This window comes from Protopterus annectens, chromosome 13.part0 (genome assembly GCF_019279795.1).
Source record: "Protopterus annectens isolate FY-2018-M chromosome 13.part0, PAN1.0, whole genome shotgun sequence".
Classification (NCBI taxonomy): Eukaryota; Metazoa; Chordata; order Ceratodontiformes; family Protopteridae; genus Protopterus; species Protopterus annectens.
This window is the reverse complement of record NC_056747.1, coordinates 310,604,961-310,626,415: the sequence shown is the minus strand read 5'-3', so window position 1 is coordinate 310,626,415 and position 21,455 is coordinate 310,604,961. Positions and strand designations below refer to the sequence as shown.

At 35.9% G+C, this 21,455-nt stretch overlaps 1 protein-coding gene across 1 annotated transcript in view; it reads right to left on the bottom strand.

The window, feature by feature from the left end:
• Window positions 1-14,884: 14,884 nt before the first annotated feature.
• LOC122788337 (contactin-5-like) overlaps window positions 14,885-21,455 on the bottom strand; it is a 28,823-nt gene continuing 22,252 nt past the window's right edge. Inside the window, exon 5 of the mRNA XM_044055413.1 lies at window positions 14,885-15,381. Within this exon, the coding sequence (XP_043911348.1) occupies window positions 15,248-15,381 (134 nt within the window). The 3' untranslated portion in view covers window positions 14,885-15,247. The remainder of the gene's footprint in view (window positions 15,382-21,455) is intronic.

The following is a 21,455-nucleotide window of genomic DNA, read 5'->3' as shown; positions in this document are numbered from 1 at the left end:
GTGTGTGTGTGTGTGTGGTATGCAAAAGGCTAGCACCAACAACAAAATGTTCATATATGAATAAGAAAGTGGACATATTCCTTTGGGGAACACTTTATTGTATATATAGAGAAGAATGTGACTATGTGTGCACTCCAGACAAGGTCAGGCATGAGCAGGCAACAATGAACATAATTCCACAACCTAAACAACCCATGACCTTATGGCCTTGTACAACCTCCATAACCTATTAACTTGTAGACAGACCTCCCAACCGTCCCAAACTACTCAATTTTTACCAAGTTTTGGGGTCCAAATGAAGGGGTGCCACGATTCCCGAATGGCACCCCTTCATTTCCAATTTCTTTGCTTTTGTTTTTTTATCTTTTAAATTTTTGCCCTGTCGGAGCTGACTTCATCACGTGCGTGATGACATCAGCTCCGTCAGCACTACCAGCCAGTCAGAACTGAGCTCAACGAGCTCACGTCATCATTTCCGGCTGGCTGCGAGCAGTAGCTGCTGAAAGAAGCAGGCGGGGAAGTGTTTTAACTAACTGTTGCTGTCACCGACCAGAGAGAAGCAGGTGGGAAGTGTTTTGATTTGAACTAACTGTTGCTGCCAAGGGAAGAATTGCTGGCTTTGCTTTAGCCTAGCCAAAATGACTTTGGCGCTGCTGCCGAGCAGAGAGAAGGGCTTTGCTTTGACGCTGCTGCCATAGCGACTTAATGGATCTTCTGTTGTATGGTAAATCCACTGCTGTTTTGGAAATAACTTTGGATTAGGTAAGGAACAAAGGGTGTGTGTGTGTGTGTGTGTGTGTGTGTGTGTGTGTGTGTGTGTGTGTGTGTGTGTGTGTGTGTGTGTGTGTGTGTGTGTGTGTGTGTGTGTGTGTGTGTGTGTGTGTGTACACATAGGAGATGTCCTTCACATACAGCCATTAATGCATATTTTATGACTTTGCTAAATTGTAATGATGGCCTATGCATTATCAGCACTTAAAGCAGATATTTAGCCAAAACAGGATTACATATTTTACTCTCTTAATCTTTAATGGATTTTGGTAACTGATATTTCACACTCCTTAGAGTTTTAACATATCATGTGAGACTGCATAAAATTGAGGTTTATATTATATTTGACTGCAGTAAGCAGTTCAGTTACCAAGACAGAACATTTTCTTATACTAACAGGCAGGTTGGTCTATATGCGTAGGGAGCAGTGTCTAAGAGATCTACCACCATTTTTTAGTGGTTGTTGGCCATATTAAGAATGCATTCATAGTGATACTAATCTTATCTCTCTAGCAGTTTGATACAAGTCCAGCAAATATGATAGGCCATGTCATGGTTAATTACCTGTACATGCTTAAATTCTAGAGTGAAATGGTTGTACATTACATGATGGCTAAGGTTAGCAAAGAATATTGATGTTAGAACAAACTGAATGTATTGATTGGTGCAGTGATCTTTATAGATGGATAACATCAAATGCTGATAACACTGTTTAGTTTATAGCTAGCTTCACTTAACACAAACATGTATAGGAGAATTAACTGTAATCTTTGATAGAATGTCAGTGAAGCAGCCACACCTTTGGCACAGAAGGATAAAGTACTGACTGCAGCCCAGCTGGAGGGTTAACCAGCTGCTAACATAACACTCTTATTGTATGTCATGTGCACGCCATTGTAAATTTCTGAAAGCAGGCATAGGTAGATCAGCAAAACCAATAATCTATAGTAGTCAGACTAACAAGAGAACATCCCACTGCTTCTTCCTATTTCTTTTTTTTTAAATCTGTTGAGGATCAGGAAGTGGACTAAGGCTAACAATATATCTGTTTGTAAAAGTGCAGTGCTATGCTGTTAATTCCCTAGTGCCTGCTTCAAATGACTGGTACTACAAGGTCAATAATGTAAAACTGCAAGTCGCATACAGTGTGTGTGTGTGTGTGTGTGTGTGTGTGTGTGTGTGTGTGTGTGTGTGTGTGTGTGTGTGTGTGTGTGTGAAAATGCCCGCAATTATGTAATAGATCCGGTGGCTACAGGTATTTAAGCTCAAACCCTGTACCTTTGGTACAGGGTAAAAAGAGACTAAAGTCCCTAGCCACCACCATTTCTCAGTTTTGCTCCAATTTTTTTTGTGCTAAGAGTTAAGAGCTATGGTGACAACAGAATTTGTATTCCCCCATTATTGGCTTTGTTGTTTGTCCAGGTTTTTTATGCCAAGAGTTTGAGAGCTATGGTGACAACAGAATTTTTATTCCCCCATTATTGGCTTTGTTGTTTGTCCAGGTTTCTTGTGCTAAGATGTTGAGAGCTATGGTGAGAAGTGAGAACTGAATTCACTAAATTATAGCTGTTAAGTTACAGTCTTCCTATTGTTTAAACTGCTGATTTAGCATAGTGGTATGTTGCACTGACTGTAGTGTGTAGTGTTCTGGATTCAAGACTTGCCAGTAACATGTATGGTGGTAACACAGCATTTTATTCTAGCAACTTTCCAAAATTATACAAGCAATGTTTAAAATGTGTCCCTGGTTTTTGACCTTTTGCCCCCCCCCCCAAAAAAAAATCCTGAAATTGAAAATAAGTGTGAGAAGCTGTGCAAGATGCCTATGGCTTACACTACTATCATTCTATTTATAGTTTGGGTGTGGAAGTAGACTTATGATGGAAATGTTCTGAATTGGGCAGTTTTGTCATTATTGGTTCATGCATTTTGTTTCATTGCCTTCCGTACAGCCCACTGGAAAAATGTTCAAACAATAAATTTAAAATGCGCAATAACAAGTGTGTTGTATTATACAAGGAATATAACTTAATAAAGTCATGAAGGTGTATCAAAGAAAAGAACACATAAATGTTTCTTGTTTTGTGTGCAAGTGGCCAATGATTTGAAAACAGCCCAAAGGTAATCTCTATTCACCACTGGCCAGATGCATTTTCTTTGGATGTGGTGTGGGTTTCATAGGTTCATAGGTTGGTACTAAGCCAACTGCCCTTGCAAGCCATTTTAAGCTTAGCCAATTATCTCTTGTGAGACTCAAACCATGCACTTTGTGTTTGTAAGGCAAACACCTTAACCATTAGACCACCCTCCCAACCCTGGTGTAGAGGTTTGCCAGTAGAAGCTATGATGGTGGCGGCCATGAAAAAGGACCTTGCAGAGGAAAGTCCTGCTGTCCACCTGCCCAACAGAGTCCCAGGTGGTGGACAGGTTAGGGAAGTGAGTTTTTGCTTCAGCAACCTTTGCTGTCAGGTCTCTGAACTTTTTGGCACATTTTACAAGCCTCCAGAGAGATCTCAGGAACCCTCGCGGGTCAAGTTTCGGATGGGGCACGTGATAAAGTTGCTTCCCAACTTGCCACCCTAGAGTCATTTTCCAACTCTTCCATGAGGGTGCTGCCCCACGCAACTGAAGAGGCGGCTAGAGCTGTGGGTGCAGACATAGTTATGAGACGCCACGCCTGGATGTGCATTTGTGACCTTGTGGGCTCCTTCCTTTTTAAACTCCCCTATCGAACCATCAGCTCTGTTTGGTTCTAAGGTTGACACATTATCCAGGTGCAAGCAGGATGGGAAGACCTTGTCTGCCGTGGGTCTATGTTTTTCCAAACCTCAGCGCACCTTTTCCAGGAACAAGAGGAGTGGAAAGATGTAGCATAAAATGTCTCAAGGTCCTTTACGTGAGGCACATGGGTGAGGACTCCTCCAGGGGCAGAGGGGGTTCCAGTAATAGAAGACACCCCTTTTGAGGCAGAGGGGCCCCTGAAATCAGGACTCCAGGGATTCTTTCTCAGGTCGACCATATCAGCGCTCCTGAAGCACTGCTCGATGAGCCAATCATTACCAATTAAGAGCCTTGCCATTCAGTCTCTTGACGCCCCCAGAGTGTTTTCAATGATATTTCAATGAATGTGTTTCAAGAGCAGAGAAGTTTTAATGCCAAGTCTATTTTCATTGAGACAGTATTGCTTTGCTTAGCAGATGTAAAAATAAAATCCCAAATAATCATTGTAGAAGTAAAGCAGTATGCACACATTAGTGTTTATGGTAAATAGGGCGAAATCGCCAGGTAATGGGACATTGGAATGGCTGCAGGGGGTCAGTGGTGCCATATTTTGGCTGTCTGTTCTTCAGTCTGTGTTTGAAAGTTGATATCCCACAATTCCATTGTAGTGGGTGGGGTTATGTAATTATGTATGCAAATTAGATGTTAATCAGCGTACAGATTTGTACCTATTTTTCATGGGCCTTGTCTGGATTTTTGATGTTTCCAGGTTGAGAGGTATGCTTGTAGAGCTTTCTATGGTGTGTAAAAACTGAGGGCATATCTCCAACAACAAAAAAGCTGTTTCATGTATAAAGAAAAAAATCCTTGCCTAAAAAGAAATGCTGGCTGTCTGTGTTGGAAGCTATAATTGGCTGGCAGCTGAGGTTGGTTGGTGCATGAAGTTCAAAAGCAGAGCATTCCCAAAGACCTGGTCCCATGGGGGTGGTAATATTAGAGCTGTAATGGGGATGTGGAGACACCCTCAGGTATGGAACACAAAAAACTGAAGTCATTAGAAACATTTTTTAAAACTAAATATCTGGGACAGGCTTAATTTTCCAAGTCTTATTGTAGATTTACTTCAAATTTTAAAGACCTCTTTCGTTATGATAATGCATAGAGGCTGAGAAGTAAGTGTGGTATACAGTATGTTACCAACCCGCAGTGCATATCAGACATATTTACCAGGAGGGAATATTTGCCACTTTCTTTCCCTACACTTCTTTCTAAGATCATGCATATGATGTGTAACAGAGCCATAAAGGGTGTATACATGTGTACACCTTGTCACTTAACCCAGGAAAGTATCTTGCTATATAGTCCACATGTAACATGCAGTACTGAATTTGACTCCTAGACACTATTGGAAATCCTACCCAAATAAAGTGGAAAGAACTAGGCACTCATCCCTCCCCCTCCAGCTGGACATCTGTTATATAAAGCATTAATCAAACTCAGGTCATCAGCAGTGCAAAGAGATACCTGGCATCTAAACCATTGAGTTGGCTGTTATCAATGGCTGTTATCATGTACTATGCAGTTGGCAGGATCATAGCAGACAGAAAATAAAATCAACCAATATCATGTCTGCATGAGAACATGCTTCTAATTGGTCAACTTGACACATTTTACCAGGTAGATCTGATAACTTCATAGGTACATAGATTGCTGTTATACAATAGGCTAGTTAAGTCTTTAGGAGCCTAGCCAGTGCAATCTTATTGGTATACCATCCTTTATGCCCCTAATACCTTGCTCTGTGCCAGATCTTTTGGAGGCACTGCTTTAGCTCTTTTCCACCTACCATTATCTTATATTACAGATCTGTGAAGTCAACTCAGGGAGACACCTCAGCTTTTTCTTACCTGCCTGACTGGTACCTTCCAGTTTGATAGATATGTGTATGAACTACTTCAGGCCTCTTCTCCTTCCCTGTCATCTTCTAAAATAGTAAATTTCCCAGGCAGGTGTATTAAGATTTGCCTGCATAACACTCTCTCGTGTGATATATCTGTATGGTTGCAATGTTAGACCTTGATTGTCTAACAAATTCCCATGGGGTGACTTGTAATATACACTTTCATTTTGCCCTACTATTCAGAAAGTCTTCTGGAAGTCATTATATTCTGTTTCCTATAAATTATGTAAATAAAGTTATTTATGCTGGCCTATCAACCTCTGTACTCCTTCTGGATCTATGAAAAGCTTTTGACACAGTATCACAATCTAAGCTATTCCAACACTTGAAGACACTTGGATGTTCTCAAAGTGTGGTAACCTGGTTCTCCTCTTACCAGTATGATAGACGTCAGTCAGTTAGATGGCAAAACCAGCAATCAGAATACCTGGTAAACAACACAGGTGTTCCCCAAGGGTCCATTTTAGGACCATTACTCTTTAATATATTCATTAATGATCTAAATAAAGCCACCCGACTAAGCATATTGATTCAATATGCTGATGATTCAGCTATCATCTCCTCCTCCAACAACTTCACTAAACTCCAGAAGATCACCCAAGATGCTTTCTCCTCCAGAGAAACCTGGCTAAATGATGCCCAATTAATGCTGAACCCCCAAAAACTAAACTCTTACTATTCTCATCAAAACCCCAGCTGTAGAGTTCACATAAAACGAAAATAGAACAGGTGAAATATGCAAAACTTCTAGAAATAACAATAGATGACAAATTCTCCTTTGAACAATGTATTTCAATACAGTAAAGAAAACCAATTTCAAACTAGGCAAACTATACAGACATAAACTCTACCTCGACAAGCAAACTAAGATAAAACTAGCGAATACCTTGCTTATCCCATCCCTCATGTATGGAAGCCCCATTTTCACCAATCTCCATACATCCTTCAATCATAAGCTGGAATTCTGCTCCTACAAGATAGCAAAATTTGCCTCCAGCATACCCAACTGCTCTCACCACTGGCAACTCTATCTCACACCTGTCCTGGTTACAGTTTCACCACTCTCTCTACTATACTCAGTTACCTTTTGCCCATAAGCTAATCTTCCAACCATAAAACTGTCCAGCACTCCAATCCATCTTGCACACATACACCCTTATCTGAACCCTCTGCTTCTCAGACAGATCCCTTCTAGATGTAGCTAAACCCAATAAGAGAGCAGGGCAATGCCTATATTCTCATAGCATTGCAAAACTATGGAATAGCCTCCCCTCATCTATCAATCAGCTTGACTCCCTAGCAGCCTTTAAAACTGCATTAAAAACCTACTTTTTAAACAATCCAACTTGTACCTCTGAAATACAGTGTAAACCCAAACCCCCTTAACATCAATAACATATACTACTCAACCCTATCTGATACCTTATCAGCAAGCAGGATTATACACTACTCTGACTCACTATTTTATAATATGCATAAACTACACTAGGTTCATTGATTACTCTGATATGAATTGTATAAATGTAAATAAGTTTTCTGTAATTATAATGTTTATATGTTAGTACCGATTTGCATATCTCAATCTTTGTACTGTTTCTGTACTGGTTTCTTGTATATTAATAACTGTCTAATATTTTATAACTGTGGTGCTTTTGTACTGTTTCTGTACTGGGTTTTTTTGTATATAATAACTGTCTAATATTTTATAACTGTGGAGCTTTTCTCCCCGGGCCTCCACTGAAAATGGGTTCCTGACCCAGTGGACTTTCTCAGTCAACAAATGTCAATAAATAAATAAATGAATAAATAATAAATTACTTAGAGATGACTGCTAACTGGGCTATAAGGTAATATCTAATCTTGCCCTGTTTGAAAGTCCATGTCTAGAATGCCCCCCGGCAATGTTAGATTATAATAATGGAGATTCAGGCAGCAGATCAGGGCCTGCTGATTTAGGGAGGTATGGCCAACTATTATTTTTAAATCCATAAGATGGACTGGAGTGCTGGACAGTCATTTATTTTTAAAAAGTGTGTTATGTTCATCACTGCTGAACATAATAATCACTAGTAAAATATATATATTTTTAATTTTCCCAGAAAATTATTAAATTCCACCATTAGTATTACCTGTATATACATCCAGAGCATGGGTCAGTGATGCTGGGTGTAGAACATCATTCAGGTAAGTGATTCTTTTATCTAAATAAATAAATAAATAAATGGTCCTTAATATCCATATCAAAATCAAACATGGTTTTCAGTTCCTTCCTGCACTGTGATTCATCAAGATGACAAAAAGCAGAAAGCTCAAGAATATTAAATGGTCATAAAGTGAATCATTGCAGAGTTGTTTTGCAAAAGACTAGCAGTGCAGCCACCATTTTTCTAATCCTGTCAGACAATCAGATAACGAGAGTAGACTATAAGGCTCCGTAGCTCCATACTTTGATGTGACTAGCCAGTGGCCAGTAACTGTTTGTGTGAAATTAAGCTGAACTATTGTGTTTCTTATCTTATTTTATCTATTTTTCCACTAATGTCAGATTTGTGAGAGTTACACAAACAGCAAGTAGCTACAATTGCTGTTCTGGATACGAGGTCTGCCCACGGATGAAAAATGGCTGGGTGCTATTATTTGCTCATTTTTCTAGAATGGCTTTGAAAGACTGCTGTGATTTCTATATAGTAGGTTGCAATACTTTACTTTTACTCTGGCTACTGTTCATTACTGTGGCCATTATTTTTATCATGTATGCCTGAGGTATTCACATTCAGCAAACTGGCTATAACTGATGCTACTGGTGGGTGGGGGTATTGGGAACTATATTTCGATGAAAGTAACTTAGCTTTTTGTCATTTGCTAAATGTAAACAGTTGTCTTTGCAGGACCAGTGTGCATTTGTGTGAAATAAATTAGCTGCTATTAATGTGAAACAAAAATTGAAATATATTACTGCAGTGAACAAAGTAGGAAAAGTGAACATTTGTTGGCTGGGGTAGTCTGTGGATGAATACTCTGATATTAAAGGACTAGTGTGCATTTGTGTGAAATAAGTTGGAGTACTTTAGCTATTGTGTGGTTGCCTGAAACAAAAGTTGAAATATGTTGCTGTGTTCAGAATTATTATTATTTATTTTTACCACAATCAGACATTTGAGGTGAGCATTGTCAGCAAAAGGTATTCAGACATCTTGAGTTGTGCACAGTCAGCATGGGTCTATACATTCTGGGTACAGGTGCTATCTGTGGATGAAAATTACTGACTGCGATAATTTGCTCAAGATTGTTATCTGGATTTCCAGGACTAATGTGCTTAGCATGAAACAAGCTTGAATTCTTTACTATGGTTATTGCTTTTGTGAAACAAAGTTTAAATACATTATTGTTGTCATTATTTTTATTGGATTTGAATATCTGAGTAACCTGTCAACAAAGATCATAAGTTATAGATAAATGCTAGGCTATCAATCTGCAGACTATTACAAGCCTATAAACAGAGGCTATAATCAAACTCTGTACCTTGTGTCTCTGCGGTAAAAACCTTAACAATTCCGCCAAATAACAGTGATTATAACTGTTGTGTGGTGGTGGGACCCTTCTTGTTTCAAAGTAGCTCTTACACTCTTGTGGTTTCCTCATTTTAAATAGTCATTAATCTTGATTTGGAGGTGTCAGGTGCATTTGTGTGAAATAAGGTAAAATACTTCACAATAGCTATAGTACGTTTGTATGAAAAAGTTTAAAATACATTCATGTGTTATTATTAGTAGTAGTATAATTATTACTGTTGTTGTTGTTGTTGTTATTATTATTACTATTTTGTCACAATTAGGCATCAGAGGTGAACACCATCGGCAACAGGCCTATAATTGCTGAGTACAGGGGCTGACTTTGGAAGAACATGAGTGATGCTGGCCCTCCTGTCATGATCAAGTTAATCAATCATTAGTCTGACTTTACAGTACTAGTGTGCATTTGTTTAAAGTAATTTTTAATAGTTATTAGTGTTATTTTATTTATCACAATCAATCAGACATTTGAGATGTGCACAATCGTGTAGCTTCAACAGAAGGGTATGGGCACTGACTGATTATAATGACAGTAGTCTGAAAAATGTTTTATGGTTGAAATGTCTTAAATAGGTAATTTGGTTATTGCTAGTTATAAGAATTAATTTAAAACAATCATGAAGGTAAATCCAAAAGAGCACATGTATATATACTTTGTAAAAAAGTGTCTGAGGGATCCATGATTTGAAAACTGCCCAGGACTGTGTGCTGAGGTAACCTAATTCTAAAAATACATATCAGTAACAAACAATTGCACAATGTCATCATCCAATATCATGAAATAATCCTCTCTCTCTCTCTCTCTCTATATATATATATATATATATATATATATATATATATGTGTGCATGTGTGTCTGTATGAATATATAATCTGTGTGGGTTCCATTGGTTTAGTTGATATCTGTTTAATTGACTGCATTTGGTTGACTATAGTTTACTAAACAGATGTGCAAGATTGACAATCCCCGCGGTCTGTGCAATCTTGGAGTTAGTATATATAATTTGTGGTGGTGTGTTATCTATAATTTTTTTAAGTAATATTTGCATGCACCAAGAAGCAACCTTGGCACATGCATACTAGGAAGGTGATGTTTCCATTTTGACTTAGTGGGGTTTGCTTTCAGGATGTATGTAAGTATGAACCTATGATCCTTTGAACCTACCTAATGGGAGTTGTCACAGCTCTTACTTTCCAGAGAAATTTATATATGGTATAGCTCCTAGGCAGATGCATCATATTTCAGTGTGGTAGATTAGTGGATTTCTGAGAGATTTGCATCAGTCATATTTCAGATACTTTCCTATAGCCCTTGCTGCTGCACTTCTTTACACATGGTAGATTTTCCAGGCAGGTGTATGGTGGACTTGTAGGAAACTATGTCAACCATTGTTTAAATGACATTTTTCCACATGAAATATCTGATGGGGATCTGCATTAGGTCTTAACTAACTAACAACATCCCTGTCGGTAGATTTGTAAGGGAACTGTCTCTCCTTTTGCTTGCCTGAATTTTTCACTTATAGACCTTTTGTCTCAGAACTTGCTTATCTGACATAGATTCATAGATTCATAGATTCATAGATAAATACTAAGCTAACTGCTCTTGTGAGCCATTTTAAGCCTAGCCAATTATCCCTTGTGAGACTCAAACCCTGCACCTTGTGTTTGTAAGGCAAACACTTTAACCATTAGGCCACCCTCCCAACCCGTACATATTTCCTTATAATCCAATACACAATGGCAAAAAAATACTGCAAAGCTTTTAATTGGAATAAACAATGTATTAATTACCTGGATCTCACCCAATATAAAAAGGCTGATAAAATTATGGTAAAATTTTATAAAAGTTGGTTCAAAGTAACAGCTACTTATATTACAGAAGTATGCATAATGTTAGGTTGAAAAAGAATATAGTCAATTTGACAGGAATAATAGGCTTACAGATGAAGATAATTTTTTTATAGAAGAATGTGAGGCTTTGAAAAGTAAATTCCAAATGAGAGGTTATCCTAGCTATTTGATGGACAAAGCTATGGATAAAACAATAGTTAAGAGGAATTTGGAGTGTTCTGATAGTGAAAGGATTAACAATAATTCAACAGATTTTAGCTTAGCTTGTATTTTAGAAAATTCTGTAGACGAGAATAGTATAAAAATGGATTATTAATAACAATTGGAAGTTTTTAAAGAATTTTCAGGATACTAGTAAGTTAGTATGGGGAAAGACCTAGTTTTGTAACAAAAAGAGGGCAAAATTTGAAAGAATATTTTTATGTAAATTGAAGTAATGCAAGCATAAATAGTAATTTAGGTATGGTTAGATGTAATATATGTAACTATTACAAGTATATAATGGAAGGAACTAACATCTATATAAAAGCTAGGCATTATGCTATTACGTTGTTAGGACATTATAACTGTAAGTCTAAATGTGTAGTTTATGTAGTTTTGCCCAGTTCATGTCTGGCATTTTATATAGGGAGAACTGTGCGGAATTTTCATTATAGGATCTATGAGCATTTGAGGGCAGTTGAAATTTTTGATTTAACTAATGCTTTAGCAAGATATGTAGTAGCATGCCATCAGAATGCTAAAGTAGATTTTAAATTTTTGATAATTGAGCAAGTTTTTAATTACTGTGAAAGATGGGATGCAGAAGATGATTTAAATTGGAAAGAATACTGCTGGCAAGTAAGGTTAAATATGGGTGTAAATCCAGGTATGAATGATAGAGAACATTTTAAAGTGGTTCTTAACAAAAAAGGGTTAAAACACTTAAGAGTCGTATGATTTCATTGGTGCACATATTTAAATGAAGTGCTCTGTGTTTTACAACCAGATCTGAAGAAGTTCCTTGTGAATGAAAGTGCTTACCGGTTGTATTAATTCTTTATTAAAATTTTGGATATTTATAATACAAGTCATTATTGCCATTTTTTATTTTCATATTAGTTTATTGCAGTGTTTTTTTTTTTGCCATTGTGTATTGGATTATTTACTGGATTTATGGCTTTTTTTTTAATTCAAGTTCTCTTTCACAAATGAATGCTTTGCCTCAATTGAATTTGAGCTTCCTGGTCATACCTTCAGGTTTCACATTACATGATACCCCAAATGATACACTACTTGATAATGGCAGGGGTGTTGTTGAAAAGATTGAACAAGAAAAATCATCTAAAGGTGCATGTTCAGCTGCTGGTGTAGCATTGGGAGCTATCCCCAAAAGAACTCAAAATGGAACCGATACAAGGATTCGTAAAGAAATTCATGGTGTGGTGGATCAGTTGCTAAGTGACTGTTTATCTAATCCAACCAATCCCATTGCAGATGAAAGGTGAGCCCCCCATGTTTAGCCAGTTGAGTTGTGGACAAGATTTAATAGGTGAGTTCAATGTTTTTGAGAACAACCTATTGAAAATCAAAAGACTGTAATGGGATATATTGTTTTTCGAAGCTTGTTTGTCAGATAAAAGAGTGCCCAGAGGGTTGAGAGTACTGTATATGTCAGCAGGAGGACATTTATCTTATGAACTGCTGAATGCTTGGAAAGTATTGAACGAAAGTGTGGGGCTTCAGAATGTACAGTTACTACTGGGAGATGCGAGGTGTAAATTAGTAAATTTGAACGAAAGTGATGTCATCTCATGTAATTCTCTCAAAGAAAGGATTTCCAAAGAAAACTTTGAATCAAGAATGGAAAGGGTAGAAAATAAGCTCAAATAGAATGAAGTGCAATGGAAATGGAATTTTAAAAAGTTTAATAGAAACAAGGAAGATTACGAGAAAGGGCTCAATGTCATTGCTGAGGATGCTAGTGTGAGCAGAGAAGTGGAGATACAGAGTGAACACGTCTGGGAGGTGACTAGTAGACCTCCCAAATGAGGCAGAACAAAGTCAGATGATTTTGAGGGTGTTGCTGAAGAAGCGGCTGTTAATTTTAAAGAAACATCAATGGGTAATTTCAACTATGAGCAAAAGAATAAGAGACAGGTTTTTCAGCATGTCAATGTATACCAAGATGGGGGTACTGGAAAAAGAACTTGGCCTCAAGTAGCCGCAAGAAAGCCACATTATGGTCAAAGGAAACCCCGGTATGGACAGAGAATGTTTTACCACAAAAAGAAGAATGCTTATACGAATGGCAACAGAGAATGTTGTTGCCACCAGACAATCTAGTTTCAAAATCCACAAAACAATGTAATATACAGGAATCAGCAGTTACAGAGATAAATGAAGGTACTATAAACCATAATTTTAAAATTGTTAATCTTTCTTCTGTGGTTTTAACAGATGAATAAGTAAAAGTGTTAAGCAAAGGCTTACGTTTTGTGCACTCAGCTAGGGCTTAAAATGTTTTTTTTCAATGGTTCTACTGGCAAACAGAATTTTTTAGAAAGCCAAGTTTATTTAATCCACCTTTAAAGCCAGAATTAGAATCATTTTACTTACTTGTGAGAAATAAATAAGAGATGCGTTGAGTACTAAAAGTGAAAATGCATTTTATAATTTGACTTTTAAAGAAATGAAGGCTTTAGATTCATTGAAAAAACAATAGAAATATTTATATTACAAAAGCAGATAAGGGTAATGCCATTGTTGTCATGGACTACAGTTTTTATAGACAAGGTATATTAAATATTTTAAGTGATGAGAATTATTATGTTGGGGTGAATTTGGCAGAAGTGAGACACTCCTACATTTTTATTGATTCTCTCATCGAAGAATGGGTGGTAGAAGGTAGGATTAATGTTGAACTGGTTGAATATTTTAAGATTAATAAACCAAGACTGGGGAGGTTTTTTGGCCTCCCAAAAATTCATAAAATGTAGATATGCCTGCTTTTAGGCCTATTGTGGCCAATAGTGGAAATAGAACCGAGTCCATGACTATTTTTATAGACAAATGTTTGCAAAAAGCTGTGTTGACACCCAAATCTCAAAGATTCTTTTGATTTTATAAAATGTATTAAAGGAATGACAGTTGGAAAGGATGTATGGTTAGTAACTGCTAATATAGTTTCACTATATGCTGTCATTCCTAACAAAGAAGGGATATAAAGGGTTAATGACATTTTAAGGGGTTTATAGTTTTTTTCTGCTGATGAAGTGGTTCTATTTTCTGAAATACTGGATGTAATTTTGTTATATAATTATTTTAAAATTAATTTAAAGTGGTTCTTAACAAGAAAGGGTTAAAACACTGAAAGGTCATGTGATTTGATTGGTGTAAGTATTTAAATGAAGTATTTTGTGTTTTACAACCAGGTCTGAAGAAGTTTCTTGTGAATGAAAGTGCTTACCGGTTGTATTAATTCTTTATTAAAAATTTGGATATTTATAGTACAAGTCATTATCGCCATTTTTTATTTTCAAATTCCCATATAACACATCCTGATCTTCAGGTTTGTGGAATCTGTGCAAACTGCATTTGTAAAAGAAGTTATATTAGCTCTTGATTACCTGTCATCTTCCTACATGATAAAATTATAAAGGATCTGACAACCTTTGAAATGCATTATGTTTCAGGAGCTTTCTGGCAGAGAAACTAATAAAAGAATACAAAGCTGCAGGATTTCAAGGCTGACATACAGCAATTCTAGGAATGATTGTTGTTAAATTGTATTTTGAGTCATGAATTTTTGAGCCTGATGTATTGAAACTCATCTCATTGACTATTAGGAGCAACATATTCATACATTACAAAAGAGATAACAACAACTATAGCATTTCAAAAATAAGTAAAAACATTTAATAAAATATTTTGTTCTATACACTTTTTTCCTTGTGTAAAAATATATTCAAGGATTTTACATGTGCACACACACACACACACAGACACACACACATAACAGCGCTAACACATATACTACACAAACACAAACATATAGTCTCACACACACATTTTTTGCTTTAAATAACAGAAGAATGCAGTTTCTTGAAACTGACTGAATTGCTACATCCAAAATCATTCTGTATGCAGTAGAACAGGACTGGTATTCAGAGCACCTTGGGGTTGTCGTAGCACAGAGAAGGCCATTGGAATGAAAGGTATCCCATGCTACGACTGTGACGCAATGTATGCCAAGGCTCAGTTTATGTGATGTGTTATAACAGAAGACAATCTCAGTCACCCAGTGTGCAGTATATAGTTTTTCCCCCTGTCTATATTCCATTGTTAGGCCTTTTTCATCTCACAATTCTGAAGGCAAGTTTGGTTGTATTACACATACTGCAGTTTGTATGATTTTTCCTTGCACAATTTCCTCCGCATGATATATATCAAGTATACCAATGCTGGTGTTGTTATAGCAGCCAGAACTGAAACCGCAGGAACCAACAATGTTTTCGGGTGAGCTGAAAAAGATACAAGTAAACTGTTAACTTTAGTAGCAAATGGAGTTAATAAAAATTCATTGATCCTGAATAATTTTCTACTTTACTTAAAATTATACATACTTAGTATGCAGTCATTAATAAAACCATTGTATACATCAGCTAAAATGGTGACTTGGCATTGGTTAAGCTCATTGGTACCATCAGTTGAGAATTACCGGTTATCGTGTGTCACCAAGTTGAAAAATAATAATCAGATACAGGCTATCGTGATCAGTAAGTGATTAGAAAATCTTAAGGAATCTTTGGTAATACACTAGACAGGAATTAGTGTGCACAGTGGAATGTGTATCTATTTACTGAACAAACACCTAGTTAGCAAGCAGAGAGCACATGGCATGTCTAGGTTCACTGTGTAAGAAGACTGTAGAGAATTACTAGTTTTGTATAATTTAAAAGACATTTTTTGAGTTTTTTGAAAATTGGCTATAAATCATTCACCCTCCACATTTTGATCATTTAATAGATTCAGAAAGTCCATTTTTTCTAATATAACTCATCCAGTAAAATAAAAACATTATTCTGCAGTACTAATCCCCCGTGCAAGTTAATCAGTGTGATACACTATCTTTCTTCATATAGGACCTGGGTGATTGGATCGGTAATCATTTCTTCATCTCAGGCTTTACTGGCCAAGCTTTCCTTGAGAGATGAGGTGCAGGCTAAAGGGTATGTACTGGCAAGGTGTAAATTGACTCATTTTCATTGACTTTCCGATGGCATGATTCCTACAAGCTATAATGAGGTTAAGAAGTAATACACATTTTGTATAACAGAATTATTGTGGATTACAGTAAATAAAGACTGTATACTCAAATGTATGAAAAAAGGAGTTCATAAACAGATTCCTTTCTTGCTATGTAATTTATATACCAAAATAATCAGGGATTACAGTAAATAAAGATTATTTGTCCAAAGTTACTAAAAGGGGGGTGCTTAACATTATTCCTTTTTTGCCCCCTTTCCCCCACTGTCACTTCCAGCATATATGGTCTCATAAGATCCATAAAAATATGTTTAACCTAATGATGTGCCCAACACTTTCAAAGTGCAGATGGTTAATGAATCAATCTCAGTTTTTTAGAGGGAAAAGAATGAGATATTACTTGGAACAAGAGAACAGTATAATTAATGACAGCATTTTTTAGGTAATTTATCTGTCTGGCAAGAAAAGAGTGATCTGTACATTCTGTTCCATCACATAAAGCAAAATTGTGTTGGCAGATTTGGATTGCAATAGTTTTCATACATTTCTCATAAGTTTCTTTCCAGTGTTCAGGCCTAAGGGCCATCTAGGAATAATGTCTTGTTAAACTCAGTATCATAGCACTGTTTCTTATTTGATGATCACAGTTAGATTTAAAACATATTGTATTAGGAGATAACCTAATATGGATGGGAATTTACTTCCATTGTCTAAGAAACACTTGAGTTAAAAAGTTATTTTTCAAGGATACTCCAACACATTATAATAATAAAATAATAAAATTTAATAATCTCTATGTGCCCTAACTGTGCTAAAGAAAGCAGTATTGTAAATAACTTGTAACATTTGATCTAAAAATAATCTATACACAGTAATAGCTTTACCCTGGTATGTCTACAGTGAAGTAAAGTGAGTATGAACTTGTAAGGCTCAAATCTTTCCTTTCTGAACTGATTCAAGCAATGTAAGCTGGTTCTTATTACATAAGCAAAATGTATTATTATATTTCAATATGGGATGGATGTACATTACATACAGATGTACTAAACTTCCTTCTTCTCTTAAGGATAAAGATTTAATCATTTGTCCTAGTAAAGAAAAGGCATGTTTCCCAAAACAAGAGATAAAAATGAAAAATCAAAGGAAATAAGGATTCCCAAATCTTTATAACTTGTTTTTTTGTGTGAAATTATATAATTTAATGGTAATGCTGGTGTTGGTGCTGACATATTAATAAGAATGAACCTTCCATAGCTAAACCCATGTTGGTATTTTGCAAAGTTACCCAAGTGATTGTTCGAGTAAAAAAGTAATTTTAATAGTGTTCATTCATAATATTTACATAAAATTAATGTTAAGTTTATAGGTCTATAATTAGCAAGATCCAGCCTATCACCCTCTTATAAAATAGGTGAAATCATTGATTGTTTTCCATACTGAAGGAATAATAAATTTCTGGGCCCATTGAAGTTTTATTATCTGTTTTCCTCAAAGCTCTTGAAATTAAATCAAAATTTATAGTTGAACAGTTAACATTTACCATTGTCACTAACTCTGTACATGAGTTACATATAGTTTATGCTGAATGAAAAAGAAATCATTAAACTCTTCTGCTATCTTCTGACATTCAGAGACTGTATTTCTATTAATAGAAATAGATGACATAAAATCATGATGTTGTTAAATTAATTTACATACTTATAAAATGGTTTCCAAATAACAGTTGATTTAGATAAACTGGACTAATAATTAAGATGTTTTTGAGCTACCTGATGCTTAAAATTCCTAATAATAATAATAATAATAATAATAATACATTTTCTTTTAATAGTGGGCTTTGGGTTTAACCTAAATTTCTGAAAAAAATCTTTTGTCTTTTATATAGTTTAAAAATCTGCATTTCACCAATATAGTAGCTTATTTTCTTTATATGTAAGAAACTTTCTCTATAGACTCATCCAATATGGATTTCAGAGTATCCACTGTCAACATTCATCCGTGACTCTTCAAACCAGTTTACTTTATTTATACTCTCTCTTATGTTATGAAGAGCTAGATCTTGAAAATTATTTTTTTAATGATTCTGGGTCATTGAGTCCTAAAGAAATACCCAATAAGATGGAACAATGTCAGAGTTACTCAAATGTAGGCCCACTTTAACACTGGTAACTCTTATATATAATTTGTTGCTACAAGATCTAAAATATGGTTGTCCTATTATATGACTTTAAAAATTAAAAAAAAAATCCTTATGAATTTTGGAATGATTAGATGTTTTCCTGTAAGAATAAATTAACCTCAAAGGATTTAAGCAGAGTGTGTATATAAATCAATTATTATGGTTTCAAGAGGAATAAGTTTATATGATATGCTATTTTTGACAAGATTACTACTCCACTCCCATTTCTTCGTGACCTAAGACACACAATCTTCATATTACCAGGAAAACATAGTTTAGATGAATCCCAATACTTCAGTAATAACAAAGATGTCAAAATTCTTATACTGTGCAACAAATAGTAAATCAAGATATTTTATTCCCTATGATCCTTGCATTTCAGTAATATAAGTTCAAAATATTATTAACTCATTTGGTTCCTGATAATCTTGAGTGGGATGAGCTTGATGCTATATAAAATTCTTAAGCTGTAAAGCTGACTTACTATAGACCAAACTTGAACCATAATGACTCATGTACAAATTGTCACTTGAAAACACACAATAATCACAAATAAACTCTTCCAAATATATTACTAAAGGCATATCAAATGTGTGGACTGTTTTAGTATGCATCCTCAACCAGCTATTAAATAAAATGCCTTACTGTACAGGTAATCATTCCATTTGGAACTAGGAATAATTTTGCCTAACACTACCTTGATTTTATTGATTTCTAATATCTCATCAGTTTATAGACATGCTTTGCTTTATGTGATTAAGAGGAATATATTTCAAGTAATTTGTCCCACAGTGTATAAAAAGACCGATATCAGACACCCTTCCCTTAAACAACTTCTTTAGTAATTCAGGCAAAACAATTACTTTTAAGTCAGAAAGACCTGACATTTTGATATGATCAATGTTTATAGTTGTTTCCCAACACTGCTCAGCACTGAGTCATTTAGGAATATAATTTCTTCATTAAAATCCACATTTGCATTATGGGTTCCAGAATCAGGTGCCTTATCAGTTAACTACTCAGTCAAATCAAGGGAAAAATATAATTATCCATAGAAACATTTAGTGCCTATATTCTTCCTAATGTTCCTTTGATTTTTTTCCTCACACTTCCAGCAGTAGTGACAGAGTTAAGACATATCATTTGCTTTTTCAATATTGTTATTACTGCTTACAATGATTTCAGGGTCTAAAACTGGGGGAAGAGAGAGATAAAACTCTCTTAACACTCCAAAGGATATATCAGTAGAACCAACGAGATTATTAGACTGATTTAATGTATGTTTATTGACTGTTTCACTGTTTTATTTGCTACTGAAGAGTTTAAGTTGTCCCCTGACTTTTATGCCTCCTTTGTTGATGATATAGATATATGGATAGATAGATAGATAGATAGATAGATAGATAGATAGATAGATAGATAGATAGATAGATAGATAGAAGAAAAATACATAATTTCTGGAGAGATTTATCTGAAATGAATTTGATGCAGCTGAAGTTTAAAAATGCAATGTTCAGACCATAAGATAAAGTCGCTAGGTGTCCTTCTTTAAAGCACAAGATGATAAGTTAGGGATAAGTATTTTTAAGAAATCTGTTAAGAGTATCACCTGCCTGAAATGCCTTAGTATGTATCCTTGGTTTTTAAAAATGTTGATTGTAGTCAGATGTACAGAGTTTTAAATGCTGACAATGATCTGCGGCAGTTACAACATATGAAACTTGAATTTGTTAAGCATATCTATAAATATGATAAAGCTGAGGAAGTTAGTCATCTTGTTTTATTACACCATACAAAGAGTACAAAATAATTTTTTGCTAAATTATACAAAGAAGTTTGGAGGTCATGTTTTACAAATACCAATAACTTATTCTCATAATGCATGCCCAATATGCAATGTAACTAGATGGATATTCTTACTAACTGCCTCTGAGATACTGAGTTTTGAATGGATTCAGATGAGCTTTAACATTGAATATCAGCTGTGTTATAATCATGTGCCTATGATAAATAAGTGAAAGTGGTGCAATACTAAAAAATGGACAATTCCGTGCAGTTAATGTGTCCACTGCACATATATTTTTACCAAAGAAAGTTTTCAGCATCCTGTTACTAAGAACTCTTTTGCAATCAACTTGAGGTGGTCTGCATAGGACATTTTACTTATGCCCTGTATTCTTTTAGTGAGGAACCTCTGTTGTTGAATATGCCTGGTTAGTTACATACCAAAGGCGACATTGTACTCAATGATAGGTCTGATGAATGGCGAATACAGTGGAACAATGACTTCCTTGGACTTAGATGCCATACCTTTGTTCATAAGTTGTGCAAGAAAAAATTATTTCCTCACCACTGTAGACACATGATGGTTAAAGGTTAGATTACTGTCTTGTGTGTCCCTAAGTCCCTGACTATTGGGTCAACTCTAAGAGATGTGTTGTCAATATGCTAGTAACCAGGGAAGGATGACTTCCCAAAGGATACTATTATGCGTTTCTTTGCATTTAGTTTTAGTCCATGGCTCTGACACCAGTTTTTTGTCTGTGTCAGCCCCTCCTGGAGATCATCTGTGTCAGTGTGAGATTCGATGACAGCTCCTAATTTGCAATCATCTGTAAATTTAGTCAGCCAGAGACCACTGGCATTGGCCTTGACTTCTGAGAAGTAAATACCAAAAAGGAGCGGTCCAAGGACTGATCCTTGAGGGACTCCACTTGTGACCGGCCTCTTTGTAGAGGTGAACTCCCCATTTCTAACTTCCTGGGTCCTGTCTGTGAGCCAGTAGGCTGTCCACCAGGTGACATACAGGTTTGTCCCTCAACTCTTGTATTTGTCAACAACGTCCAAGTGGGATATTGGTCAAATGCCTTAGCCAGGTCGAGGTAGGCAGTGTGAACGATTTTGCGCTCATCCATTGATTTGTTGACCTTCTCAAAGAAGTCGACCAGATTGAGTAGGCATGATCTGCTCTTGACAAAACCAAACTGGGTTGGGTCCAGTGTCTGGAGGTTTACTATATCACTGTTGATCATTTCCATGATAATTCTTTCCATGGCTTTATATATAAGACTAGTGAGACTTATGGGTCTGTAGTTTCCAGGGTCTGTAGATGGCCAACCTTTCTTCACAGAGATGACTGTTGCCTTTCTC